Source organism: Colias philodice, chromosome 6, assembly GCF_061535455.1.
Source record: "Colias philodice isolate Cphi_HAF_F1 chromosome 6, ilColPhil1 Martin Lab GWU primary, whole genome shotgun sequence".
Lineage (NCBI taxonomy): Eukaryota > Metazoa > Arthropoda > Insecta > Lepidoptera > Pieridae > Colias > Colias philodice.
The window spans coordinates 11,431,460-11,444,715 of NC_143091.1; the positions used below are offsets into that span (position 1 = coordinate 11,431,460).

General features: G+C 34.5%; 1 protein-coding gene across 5 annotated transcripts in view; it reads right to left on the minus strand.

The window, feature by feature from the left end:
- The window catches only part of LOC149488070 (uncharacterized), a 91,867-nt gene that overhangs the window by 17,603 nt on the left and 61,008 nt on the right, over positions 1-13,256 (minus strand). For all 5 annotated transcript variants that reach the window (XM_089696930.1, XM_089696929.1, XM_089696933.1 and 2 more), the window contains one exon: positions 1,646-1,736. In XM_089696930.1, coding sequence (XP_089553056.1) covers positions 1,646-1,703 — 58 coding nt within the window. In that variant the 5' untranslated portion in view covers positions 1,704-1,736. The remainder of the gene's footprint in view (positions 1-1,645; positions 1,737-13,256) is intronic.

A 13,256-nucleotide genomic window follows, 5' to 3' on the forward strand; every position in this document is an offset into this window, starting at 1 on the left:
ATGTCATTTTTGTTATTTAAACTAGTTAAAAACAGTTTAAAAAAGTTCTGTCTTGGACGTCCGTGTGTCTGTATGTGCGGATCCTTTGCTTGTTAACACGATAGCGACCGAAATACTTTACAAATCGAGTCTTTTTTTTTCTCTTACGCTTGAGTATGCTCAGGAATAGAACCCTTTCATTTTTCAGGGTCTGATTCGATGTGGTTTAATTGTTATTAAATAAACAAAAATAATAATTAATAAATATTTATTAAAAAAAAATTATGAGGCGGGCACTTTTGGATTTTCCAAATTATTTGTAATATATTTTGACCGCCTCCTTGGTACAGTGGTTGGCGCTTGAGCGTAGAACCGAGGGGTCCTGGGTTCGATTCCCGGTGGAGACGAAGAAAAAAAAAATGTCTCGGTCTGGCAGGACACAGAATGCTGATCACCTACTTGTCCCTAAAGAAAATCGATCAGTGAAACAGATGTATGAATAATGCATCTGCTCCTTACCCCACTACGGGGACACGGGACTTCACACACACGTTATTAAACTACACAATATTCATCGCCGCAGATACATCATTCTTACGCACCTTATAAAAAAGGGGGTTTCTCTGAAGGGTTCCCATTCTAATTTTGTAGTACATACTTCAAGGCTATAAACGAAGGGGGTTTTAGTCTAATATAACAGGATACAAAGACAATGAAGGTTGACCATTATTAGGGATGTCCTCAAGATTTACCTGTCACGAAGGTCATACATAACGACGTTACAAGGAAAACGTCGTGACACACGCAATTTATACACAAGAGTAAATTTAAACAATGTGCTATGCAAAGTACATGAATGAGCAATGATAAGTACCTTAAACATGCACTCGACCACGTAGACCAACCACCACGTTTACAAATTACTAGCTTTCCGCCCGCGGCTTCGCCCGCGTTGTATGTAAAACCGACATGTATGCAACCGACTCTTTTACACTCGATTTTGACCCACTTTAAATGGACAAATTTAATTATATATCACTCTATTTTTATTTTTTTTACTACAAAATTGATTATTTTATTATGATCAAGTTTCAAGTTTTAACATACTGTAAACTTTTAAAGGTCAACTTGCCATAACAACGTGCATCGTTAGCAAGCCCTCGTAAATATGAGACTCACGAAATGTTTCAGTTTGTTCTCAAACTGAATTCCACACAAATATCTTGTTAGCTAGTTGCATATTGGTTATATTGTATGTAATCTGGTGTAGTAAAATCATTATGAGTTTGACATTTTTATAAAAACTGTAATGTATAAATGCGGTTGATAAAATACATACGTTCTAATTCACACTTGATCCTAAAACCCCGTCCGGAATTCAGAATGCACGTCAGATAAATTTTGTCAGATCGATCTAAAATTAGTATCTGAAAATTTTTGACGTGTGGAACACTGAAATTGTATGCATTTATGTGCTTTCTGAATTCAGAGAGGCGATCCGAATGTTTGCTGCCGGCCTATAACTTTAAGTCTTTTTTGTACATCATGAAATGGTCGAACTTTCTCGTACCTGTCGGTATTATCTACCATACCGAGTTTATACTATTTAATTATTTATCACACCATTAACAGCACCCAAAACATGATTGCTTCAACAGATACCTACCAACAATGACCAGCAGCGTCGTCACCCAGAACCAGTGCATCCACCAGTGCAACGTCATGACGGTAGCGTGGTTGGCTCGGATTTTACCAACCTGAAACAAACATTTAAATACTTTAAACAATTGTATTTTAATGCTTTAAAACCAAATATGAACATAACCTGAAACATTTACTCTAAAAACGATAATAATAACCAGATATCAATTTCGTAGCTAATGTCTTAGCATTAACTAAACTAAATGTTGAGATTGACTTGACTTGTATCCTGTACCTAAAATCCATACTAATATTATAAATGCGAAAGTAACTCTGTCTGTCTGTCTGTTACTCAATCACGCCTTAACTACTGAACCAATTTGTATGCAATTTGGTAAGTATAGAGATATTTTGATACTCGAGAAAGGACATAGGATAGGTTTTATCCCGGAAATCCTACGGGAACGGGTTTTTCTTTGAAAACGCGGGCGAAGCCGCGGGCGGAAAGCTAGTTGAAAATAAAAGTATCATCTTTATTTGTTTGTTTTTGTAGAAATTTTAAGATTTAATTCTGATCGAATAGTAATCATTTTTATTTATTTTATTTATTTATTTTATTAAGGCTCATTAGCAGCAGTACATCGATTGTTTTACATAGTTTTTAGAACTATTACACATAGTATTATCTAACCTTTCTAACTCTATAATTGTATTATCTACAAACAAACGTTATTGCTAGTGATATAGTCTAAAACATTACTACGCATTACCTCAAAGACAACACAAAAACCCACCAACTAATTGCGTTAACAATACAAATGTGATTATATGAAATTATCATCAGTTCCCAGACAGCACAGATCAATGATAATTCGCTAATTACATTACGGAGTAATTAATGTAATGCATTTAGCCTTGTGTGGAAGAAAACTTAGCAATGACCTTTCATACGATTACTAATTATATTATTATTTTGCATGAGAATGTTGGAAAAACAAGCAAATTGAGGGAAAATCGTATGAGTAATGACATCTTGGGATAATGATAACAAATGTAATTTGTCTGGGAGAGATGGAATATATGTATTTCGCTTCAATCTATATCGAGAAATATCCTTGAAGGTCGATTTGATATAATTGGTTTTTATGGCATTAAAATCCATACTAATATTATAAATGCGAAAGTAACTCTGTCTGTCTGTCTGTCTGTTACTCAATCACGCCTTAACTACTGAACCAATTTGCATGAAATTTGGTATAGAGATATTTTGATACCCGAGAAAGGACATAGGATAGGTTTTATCCCGGAAATCCTACGGGAACGGGTTTTTCTTTGAAAACGCGGGCGAAGCCGCGGGCGGAAAGCTAGTTCTTTATAAAATATCCTTAAAGTTCGTTTAAAACACTAAGTTTTCACGTTTGTAAAAGATGGAATACTGGTATCGTATATAATATATGAAGGTATCCATCGAAAAATGTCCTTAAAATTAGATTTAAAACAATATATTTTACACACAAAACCCAAAAATTGAATAGTTTCAGAAACAAGAACACCTCTATTCATTTGGATACTACAATGCTTCTACATAAAAATTCGTAGCATTGTAACTGCAAACGTGGATTGAAAATAATCCTGTCTATGTGAGGAACAGGGATTAAAAGATAACACAGAAATCTCTGGAAATATTTCAACAGAACAATAATAGAATTTTCATAACCTTTTTATTGTGTGGCAGAATAGATTCTGTTCTACAGTTTTAGTGAAAAGTTTAGAAAATTGCGTCTATATAATAACACTAGCTTTCCGCCCGCGGCTTCGCCAGCGTTTTCAAAGAAAAACCCGTTCTCGTAGGATTTTCGGGATAAAACCTATCATATGTCCTTTCTCGGGTATCAAAATATCTCTATACCAAATTTCATGCAAATTGGTTCAGTAGTTAAGGCGTGATTGAGTAACAGACAGATAGACAGAGTTACTTTCGCATTTATAATATTAAGTACTAGCTGTTGCCCGCGACTTCGTCCGCGATTCGGTCGTTTTTCGTCATTCGTCGTTTAAAAAAAATACGTGACACTTTATTTTTGAATGTTCTTAATTGTCTCTTATAAAATTTAACTACATTAAAATTGAATACTCTGATAAGAAAATCTTAAAATCATCGAAAATCATAGACATCGAATATCTGAGGAAAACATGAATGAATGTGATTTAAATTCTACATTTCTTAGTAATTAAAATAATAATCTAAATTAAATGTAGATTAACAGTTTGAGCGCACCATTATAGAATATGTACCTAAGTAATAAATTACGTTAGTTTACATAGTAACTTTACTAAAAACACGATGACTTTCTTTCGCGCTCGGTACCACAAACTAAACATGTTTGTGGTACGTGGCCCGCGTCACTTTACCCCCCACGAGTTCCCCTCCGTTGCTATGCGAAAATACATTCGTCGCCCTACTGTAGGAAAAATTGTAATACTGCGGCCTGGGCGTTAGAACACGCTCAGGGAATTCCTGAGTGCTGATAGACTTCCGTCTATCGGCATTTATACCAATTTTATATTAATATCACCATCTTGAGGAAAAGCTTCTAATGTCGATTTAAAACGCATATATACGGATTAACCTGATGAATTAACATGTTCTAAAATTGTGAAATGAGTTCAGTTTTAAATTCGAGAAATATTGATTTCTTGTATTCGATTATTCGTCGTAGTCGAATACAAAATATATTTAAAGAAACTTAGGTTGGCCTTCAGGCAAAAGGGATCCTATCAAATGATAAACTTGACCTTGTATCTTAAAAGTAAGAATGAAAGGAGCATCTAATAATTGTTGAGCACCAAAGGATCATTTAAATCGCAATACTATAAGAGCTAATATTGTCTAAGAACTGTTTAGATTGCACATGTTCCTCTAAAACTTAAAAGTAGTGATTTCAAAGGTTCCGGCGTATCTTCAAACGAAAGCCGACTCCTTACTCCACTTTAAAGCATTACAAAAAGAACATACTACGTTAATATCGCCTATACAGAAGATGATCTGTAATCAATTGTGAGGTTATAAGCAAACCCACTTTTATATTATTTTGTCGGACCACACCACCGAATTTGTAGATTGATCTTCTATGTTTACCTCTAGTCATTAAGACTATGTCGAAATCTGTTTGCAATAAGACGGGCCTCTCGCTATTCGTCCGTTTAAAGAGACCAATAGTTTCAATTCTTAATCTTTCATTAAACAAACTTATTAATCGTTCTTGTCTCAAATAATGGTAATATTCGCGTCCCTACTCTAGTCATTGCTTATGCTCATGTTCATCTTCGAGAGATCGAATAATATTATGGTGCACCCTATTATTTGTCAAACGGTCTTCATGACGATCGTGATCAGCTGTGAGACGTAATTCCCTCTCAGTGAGGGTTTCGGTCTCACGGGATAGTACAATATGCCATTTGCGATCAGCTGTGAGACGTTATATATACCCTCAGTGAAGGTTTCGGTCTCACAGGATAGTACATGCCGTTCGCGGTCAGCTGTGAGCCGCAATTCTCGTTGTGAAGCGGTTTCAGGTTCGGCATAACACATGTTGTTTTCGGTCAATAGTAAGCCTCTTATCTCTAACGATCCTTGAGAACTCTTATTTCTCATTTTCTTAACTTTGCTCGAATTTCGATATATAAAGATTTTTTAGGTGGCACTGATGCGGGTGAATAAAAATTAAAACGGACTAAGAGTGTTATAATCTCAATCATCATCATCAATACATATAATAAAATTGTGGAAAAGTGATGTCTGTACAATTAAAATATGTAGAAAAAAATTAGCAGGTGTTATTATTATCGAGAAATCGAGAGAAACCATTTTTTTCTCTTAAAAGTGGGAGGGGTCCCACTTCCCGAACTCCGATTGACCGTAATTTATTTTTCCTTACATTTTTATCATATCCTTTTCTAATGGGTTTCATCCTACTGCGATTTTTTTTTGTTTCAAAAATTATCTACCCTGGTGTATAGGTAAATTTTCCACATAAAATGTCCTTTAAATTATGTCGTATTATATTTTTAACCCCCGACGCAAAAAGACTGGTGTTATGTGTTTGACCGCTATGTATTTCTGTGTGTGTGTGTGTGTCTGTCTATGGCACCGTAGCTGGCTAACAGGTAAACCGAATTAGATGCGGTTTTTTTTGTTAGGCAGAATATTTTCCGACGCTGGTTCTTAGATAAAGTGTATCAAAATTGGTTCATCCACTTATTATACCTACATAGGGGTAAAAGTGGGAATGAAAAAAATGAAAGTTATAATTTATTTTTAAAGATCGTCGGGAAGTTTATGAAATTATTTATTCCTTTTTCTATGCACTTTTCTTCGTCTAAACGGTTTAGTTACGTGCTCTCTCTCTCTTCAGCCTTTAGTTACGTGCGTGAGACAGGAAAGATCTAATTTGGATTTGTTTCTGGATTTGATAAAAACTGAGTATCGATTAAGCTGATCAGCGGCTACTGGCTACACCATAGATTATTAAAAACATCCGTTTAAGAAAGGAAGGAAATAGAATTTGCTCCTCTCCCCCCCCCCTGGTTCCTAAAAAATAATATGACATAATTTAAAAGAAATTTTACGTAGAATTAGTTAGGCATTTCTTTTTTGATTTTCGATATTATATACTAATCATAATTTTTAATTACGATATGTAGTAACTATTTGGTATAGGTTAGGCATTTCATTTCTTGATTTTCTTTAATAATTTGGTACGTAAGTTTTTTAGCTCAGTTTAGTAAGAAATTTTAATAACAATTCTTTTAATTATTTATGGTAGTACAACAGTACAGTATGGTTGTACGTATTTACTCAATAATTGTATGTTAAGTAGTAATTCAGCATGGGCATAGCCACGGTGGGGCTGGGTGGGGCGCTTACCCTGGCTTTGATCTGGTAGGTACTAATTGTGAAGGGGAGTGGGCGTGGGCGTGGGATTGGGACTGAACGTGGCATATGGCGTGGGAGTGCGAGTGGGCGCGGGAGTGGGAGCATGAAAATAAAAATGATTTTTTATTGTTGCCCCACCCTGAGCCCATGGTCATAGGTCCCATAGTCACTATTCCACGCGAACGAAGTCGCGGGGACAGCTAGTAGACAAATATAATCAGAAAGCTTTGAACTCCTAAGCTCAACCATAAAAGATAGACATTTATGATGTCGGGAGATATTTTTTATATAATATGGAGAACATTTCTTTCATACTTGATTTCTGTGTAGCTTTAACCATTAAGATACACGCATTAAGAACGCACACGCGACGAAAGCTTAAAAATGGAGTTGCTGCTCTGCTCACGAATATGAAAAAAAATTGTACCAAGTTTCGTTTAAATCCGTCGAGTAGTTTTTGTTTCTATAACGGTTATACAGACAGACAGACGGACAAACATTTTTGACGTCGATGTCGATCTCTAATCACCTCGTGATAGTTATTTAGGAAATATATTTCATGTGCAGAATTGACCTCTACAGATTTAATATAAGTAGGTATACATATATTTAGATTCCAATTTCCATGTAACGTTAAATTCGACTATATAATAACTAACAGACAACGCAGGTTACTCTCGTTTCCGTAAGTTGAGGCGGCTACATATTCGGTCCTAATAACATGACTTTTTGTGAACGAAACGACAGCGCGGTTTAATTCGATGGCAACACCATCAGAAAAAAGGAAATATTTTTAACTTTGAAAAAATATTATGATTTACACTATTAATACTATTTTAACATTAACACAAAATATAAGACTGTGAGTGTGTAAAAATAAATCCAGCTAGTTTCACATCACACTTATGTTTATAATTAGGTATACGACATGAAAATATATTAATTACCAAGCAATAATCATACAGATAAATACTGAACAAAAGTATTAACAGTCAAAGTATATTTTTACTAACAACATGTAAATGATGAAGGAATAATAATTATCAACGAACTAACCTTTTTGTATTAGAGTCCCGCCTCGTGATCGAATTATTAAAACACGAAGATTTTTAAAAATGTAACCAATGAACACAATCAATATTAGATTAACTGTAATGGTGTCTAGTTTGACTTAAAATAATAAACATCTACCCTCACTTTTAAAAATGTAGTATATTCACACGAATTATAAGCGCACCTTATAGGGAAGGGAAGATATGGGTTAAAGAGTTAAATAAATAAATAACATAATTTTATTTAAATTATTAATTTTTAACATTGTGTTCAGTAGTGTTAACATGTAAATTGATTTGATTTTTACGAAATCTCATAGATGGCGCTGAATCAAATTTGTCTTTATAGTACTAAGATTCATTAAACAGTTTCTCTGCCCAAATAACGTAAATGACGTAGTTTTTATAGTGTAAAGCTAGATAATAGCATGGCTTACTCAAAAACAACATTTAAACATGAGTCTTTAGATTGTACGCTGTCGTAGTTCACGGAATACGTAAGAAAAGTAAAGGTTCACAGCTCCTCCCCCGGAGGTGATAGCATGATAATATGTTTAAAAAAACCTCACACGACCTGTTAGTAATATTCATGCAAAATTTGAAGTCAATCTATGCAGTACTTTTCGAGATTAGCTCGGACAAACATACAGACAAACAGACAAACAGACAAACAGACAAAAATTCTAAAAACTATATTTTTGGCTTCTATATCGATTATAGATCATGGATTATGTATTCTTTTAAAAAAATATTCAATGTACAGTTTTGACTTTCCTACGATTTTATTATATGTATAGATTGATTTATCGTAATTATTATGATAATGAATTGTATCTTGCTAGTAATACCATGTTAAAACACATCTTTAAACCCACTTTTCCCCCAACTGAATGTGCCCTTTGAGCTTCTTTATGATCTTCAACGTATACGCGATCACAATAATTAAAGTCTAATATGTTTCCATACGTACCTCCACCGGGATCTTCATGAGATAATTATAGTACACTAGGTTTCCGCCCGCGGCTTCGCCCGCGCAGTCAAAGAAAAACCTGCATAGTTCCCGTTCCCGTGGGATTTCCGGGATTACGTCATTTTCCCGAGATGAAAAGTAGCCTATGTCCTTTCTCGGGTATCAAAATATCTCCATACCAAATTTCATACAAATTGGTTCAGTAGTTTAGGCGTGATTGAGTAACAGACAGACAGACAGAGTTACTTTCGCATTTATAATATTAGTATGGATTAATCCTGTATAAAGAGCAGGTTCGCAAATTAATTTGTCTCTAATAAACGCTCAGGTAACATTTCTGAGTTGAATTATATTGACTTACCCGAGTTCAGATAGTTTGTAAGTTAGTTACAGACATAATGAAGTCTGGAATTAGTATCAAATTGAGTTACTCTGAACTTTGTTTTACAATTGTAAGTTCCTTTTAAAATATAAATACCTAGAGGTGTTTTGTTCATTATCATGTTATTGAGATTAGATTTTAGTATGTTTTATAGATCTTCTAACTCTTCCTTGATGCTATGTTTGCAATAAAATTTTCGATGCATCACTGCGTAAATAAAAACTGACTCTGGAATACATGAAACGTATTTCAATATTCATGTTTGTCATATTTCAACATGAGTACGAAGACAAAGTGGAAATATTAGCTTTACATGTTTACACTATTGTATAGAGAATTCATAAAATGGATCTAAATAAATATGTTCATAAATTATTCTGATATCTGCTACTTATAGAAATAATGCTGAAAGCTACTTAACTATTGAGAAATATATTATGCCTTTGACAAACTGATTTTCCGTTTGTATATTGGAAAAGGGCTTTACCGTAGTTGGGTTAATCTTGTTATTTATGAGCTTCTATAAGGTTGAGAATTATATATAAAACTTTACAATATGTATACAATTACTCAAATGTGAATACATAGTTTTCATTTATGATTCTGAAACTGATGCGATTGGCGATTATTCCACAATAATTTATGTAACAGCTAAAACTAAACTAATACAATGTTGTGACGCTATTATTTATGTTCGATGTTCTGATAAATGCTATTATAATATTGATTCAATTAATGTGTTATTTACAAAGTTACTACTATTCGATGTAACAATTAATTCTATTAATGACTAGCTGTTGCCCGCGACTTCGTCCGCGATTCGGTCGTTTTTCGTCATTCGTCGTTTAAAAAAAATACGTGACACTTTATTTTTGAATGTTCTTAATTGTCTCTTATAAAATTTAACTACATTAAAATTGAATACTCTGATAAGAAAATCTTAAAATCATCGAAAATCATAGACATCGAATATCTGAGGAAAACATGAATGAATGTGATTTAAATTCTACATTTCTTAGTAATTAAAATAATAATCTAAATTAAATGTAGATTAACAGTTTGAGCGCACCATTATAGAATATGTACCTAAGTAATAAATTACGTTAGTTTACATAGTAACTTTACTAAAAACACGATGACTTTCTTTCGCGCTCGGTACCACAAACTAAACATGTTTGTGGTACGTGGCCCGCGTCACTTTACCCCCCACGAGTTCCCCTCCGTTGCTATGCGAAAATACATTCGTCGCCCTACTGTAGGAAAAATTGTAATACTGCGGCCTGGGCGTTAGAACACGCTCAGGGAATTCCTGAGTGCTGATAGACTTCCGTCTATCGGCATTTATACCAATTTTATATTAATATCACCATCTTGAGGAAAAGCTTCTAATGTCGATTTAAAACGCATATATACGGATTAACCTGATGAATTAACATGTTCTAAAATTGTGAAATGAGTTCAGTTTTAAATTCGAGAAATATTGATTTCTTGTATTCGATTATTCGTCGTAGTCGAATACAAAATATATTTAAAGAAACTTAGGTTGGCCTTCAGGCAAAAGGGATCCTATCAAATGATAAACTTGACCTTGTATCTTAAAAGTAAGAATGAAAGGAGCATCTAATAATTGTTGAGCACCAAAGGATCATTTAAATCGCAATACTATAAGAGCTAATATTGTCTAAGAACTGTTTAGATTGCACATGTTCCTCTAAAACTTAAAAGTAGTGATTTCAAAGGTTCCGGCGTATCTTCAAACGAAAGCCGACTCCTTACTCCACTTTAAAGCATTACAAAAAGAACATACTACGTTAATATCGCCTATACAGAAGATGATCTGTAATCAATTGTGAGGTTATAAGCAAACCCACTTTTATATTATTTTGTCGGACCACACCACCGAATTTGTAGATTGATCTTCTATGTTTACCTCTAGTCATTAAGACTATGTCGAAATCTGTTTGCAATAAGACGGGCCTCTCGCTATTCGTCCGTTTAAAGAGACCAATAGTTTCAATTCTTAATCTTTCATTAAACAAACTTATTAATCGTTCTTGTCTCAAATAATGGTAATATTCGCGTCCCTACTCTAGTCATTGCTTATGCTCATGTTCATCTTCGAGAGATCGAATAATATTATGGTGCACCCTATTATTTGTCAAACGGTCTTCATGACGATCGTGATCAGCTGTGAGACGTAATTCCCTCTCAGTGAGGGTTTCGGTCTCACGGGATAGTACAATATGCCATTTGCGATCAGCTGTGAGACGTTATATATACCCTCAGTGAAGGTTTCGGTCTCACAGGATAGTACATGCCGTTCGCGGTCAGCTGTGAGCCGCAATTCTCGTTGTGAAGCGGTTTCAGGTTCGGCATAACACATGTTGTTTTCGGTCAATAGTAAGCCTCTTATCTCTAACGATCCTTGAGAACTCTTATTTCTCATTTTCTTAACTTTGCTCGAATTTCGATATATAAAGATTTTTTAGGTGGCACTGATGCGGGTGAATAAAAATTAAAACGGACTAAGAGTGTTATAATCTCAATCATCATCATCAATACATATAATAAAATTGTGGAAAAGTGATGTCTGTACAATTAAAATATGTAGAAAAAAATTAGCAGGTGTTATTATTATCGAGAAATCGAGAGAAACCATTTTTTTCTCTTAAAAGTGGGAGGGGTCCCACTTCCCGAACTCCGATTGACCGTAATTTATTTTTCCTTACATTTTTATCATATCCTTTTCTAATGGGTTTCATCCTACTGCGATTTTTTTTTGTTTCAAAAATTATCTACCCTGGTGTATAGGTAAATTTTCCACATAAAATGTCCTTTAAATTATGTCGTATTATATTTTTAACCCCCGACGCAAAAAGACTGGTGTTATGTGTTTGACCGCTATGTATTTCTGTGTGTGTGTGTGTGTCTGTCTATGGCACCGTAGCTGGCTAACAGGTAAACCGAATTAGATGCGGTTTTTTTTGTTAGGCAGAATATTTTCCGACGCTGGTTCTTAGATAAAGTGTATCAAAATTGGTTCATCCACTTATTATACCTACATAGGGGTAAAAGTGGGAATGAAAAAAATGAAAGTTATAATTTATTTTTAAAGATCGTCGGGAAGTTTATGAAATTATTTATTCCTTTTTCTATGCACTTTTCTTCGTCTAAACGGTTTAGTTACGTGCTCTCTCTCTCTTCAGCCTTTAGTTACGTGCGTGAGACAGGAAAGATCTAATTTGGATTTGTTTCTGGATTTGATAAAAACTGAGTATCGATTAAGCTGATCAGCGGCTACTGGCTACACCATAGATTATTAAAAACATCCGTTTAAGAAAGGAAGGAAATAGAATTTGCTCCTCTCCCCCCCCCCTGGTTCCTAAAAAATAATATGACATAATTTAAAAGAAATTTTACGTAGAATTAGTTAGGCATTTCTTTTTTGATTTTCGATATTATATACTAATCATAATTTTTAATTACGATATGTAGTAACTATTTGGTATAGGTTAGGCATTTCATTTCTTGATTTTCTTTAATAATTTGGTACGTAAGTTTTTTAGCTCAGTTTAGTAAGAAATTTTAATAACAATTCTTTTAATTATTTATGGTAGTACAACAGTACAGTATGGTTGTACGTATTTACTCAATAATTGTATGTTAAGTAGTAATTCAGCATGGGCATAGCCACGGTGGGGCTGGGTGGGGCGCTTACCCTGGCTTTGATCTGGTAGGTACTAATTGTGAAGGGGAGTGGGCGTGGGCGTGGGATTGGGACTGAACGTGGCATATGGCGTGGGAGTGCGAGTGGGCGCGGGAGTGGGAGCATGAAAATAAAAATGATTTTTTATTGTTGCCCCACCCTGAGCCCATGGTCATAGGTCCCATAGTCACTATTCCACGCGAACGAAGTCGCGGGGACAGCTAGTAGACAAATATAATCAGAAAGCTTTGAACTCCTAAGCTCAACCATAAAAGATAGACATTTATGATGTCGGGAGATATTTTTTATATAATATGGAGAACATTTCTTTCATACTTGATTTCTGTGTAGCTTTAACCATTAAGATACACGCATTAAGAACGCACACGCGACGAAAGCTTAAAAATGGAGTTGCTGCTCTGCTCACGAATATGAAAAAAAATTGTACCAAGTTTCGTTTAAATCCGTCGAGTAGTTTTTGTTTCTATAACGGTTATACAGACAGACAGACGGACAAACATTTTTGACGTCGATGTCGATCTCTAATCACCTCGTGATAGTTATTTAGGAAATATATTTCATGTGCAGAA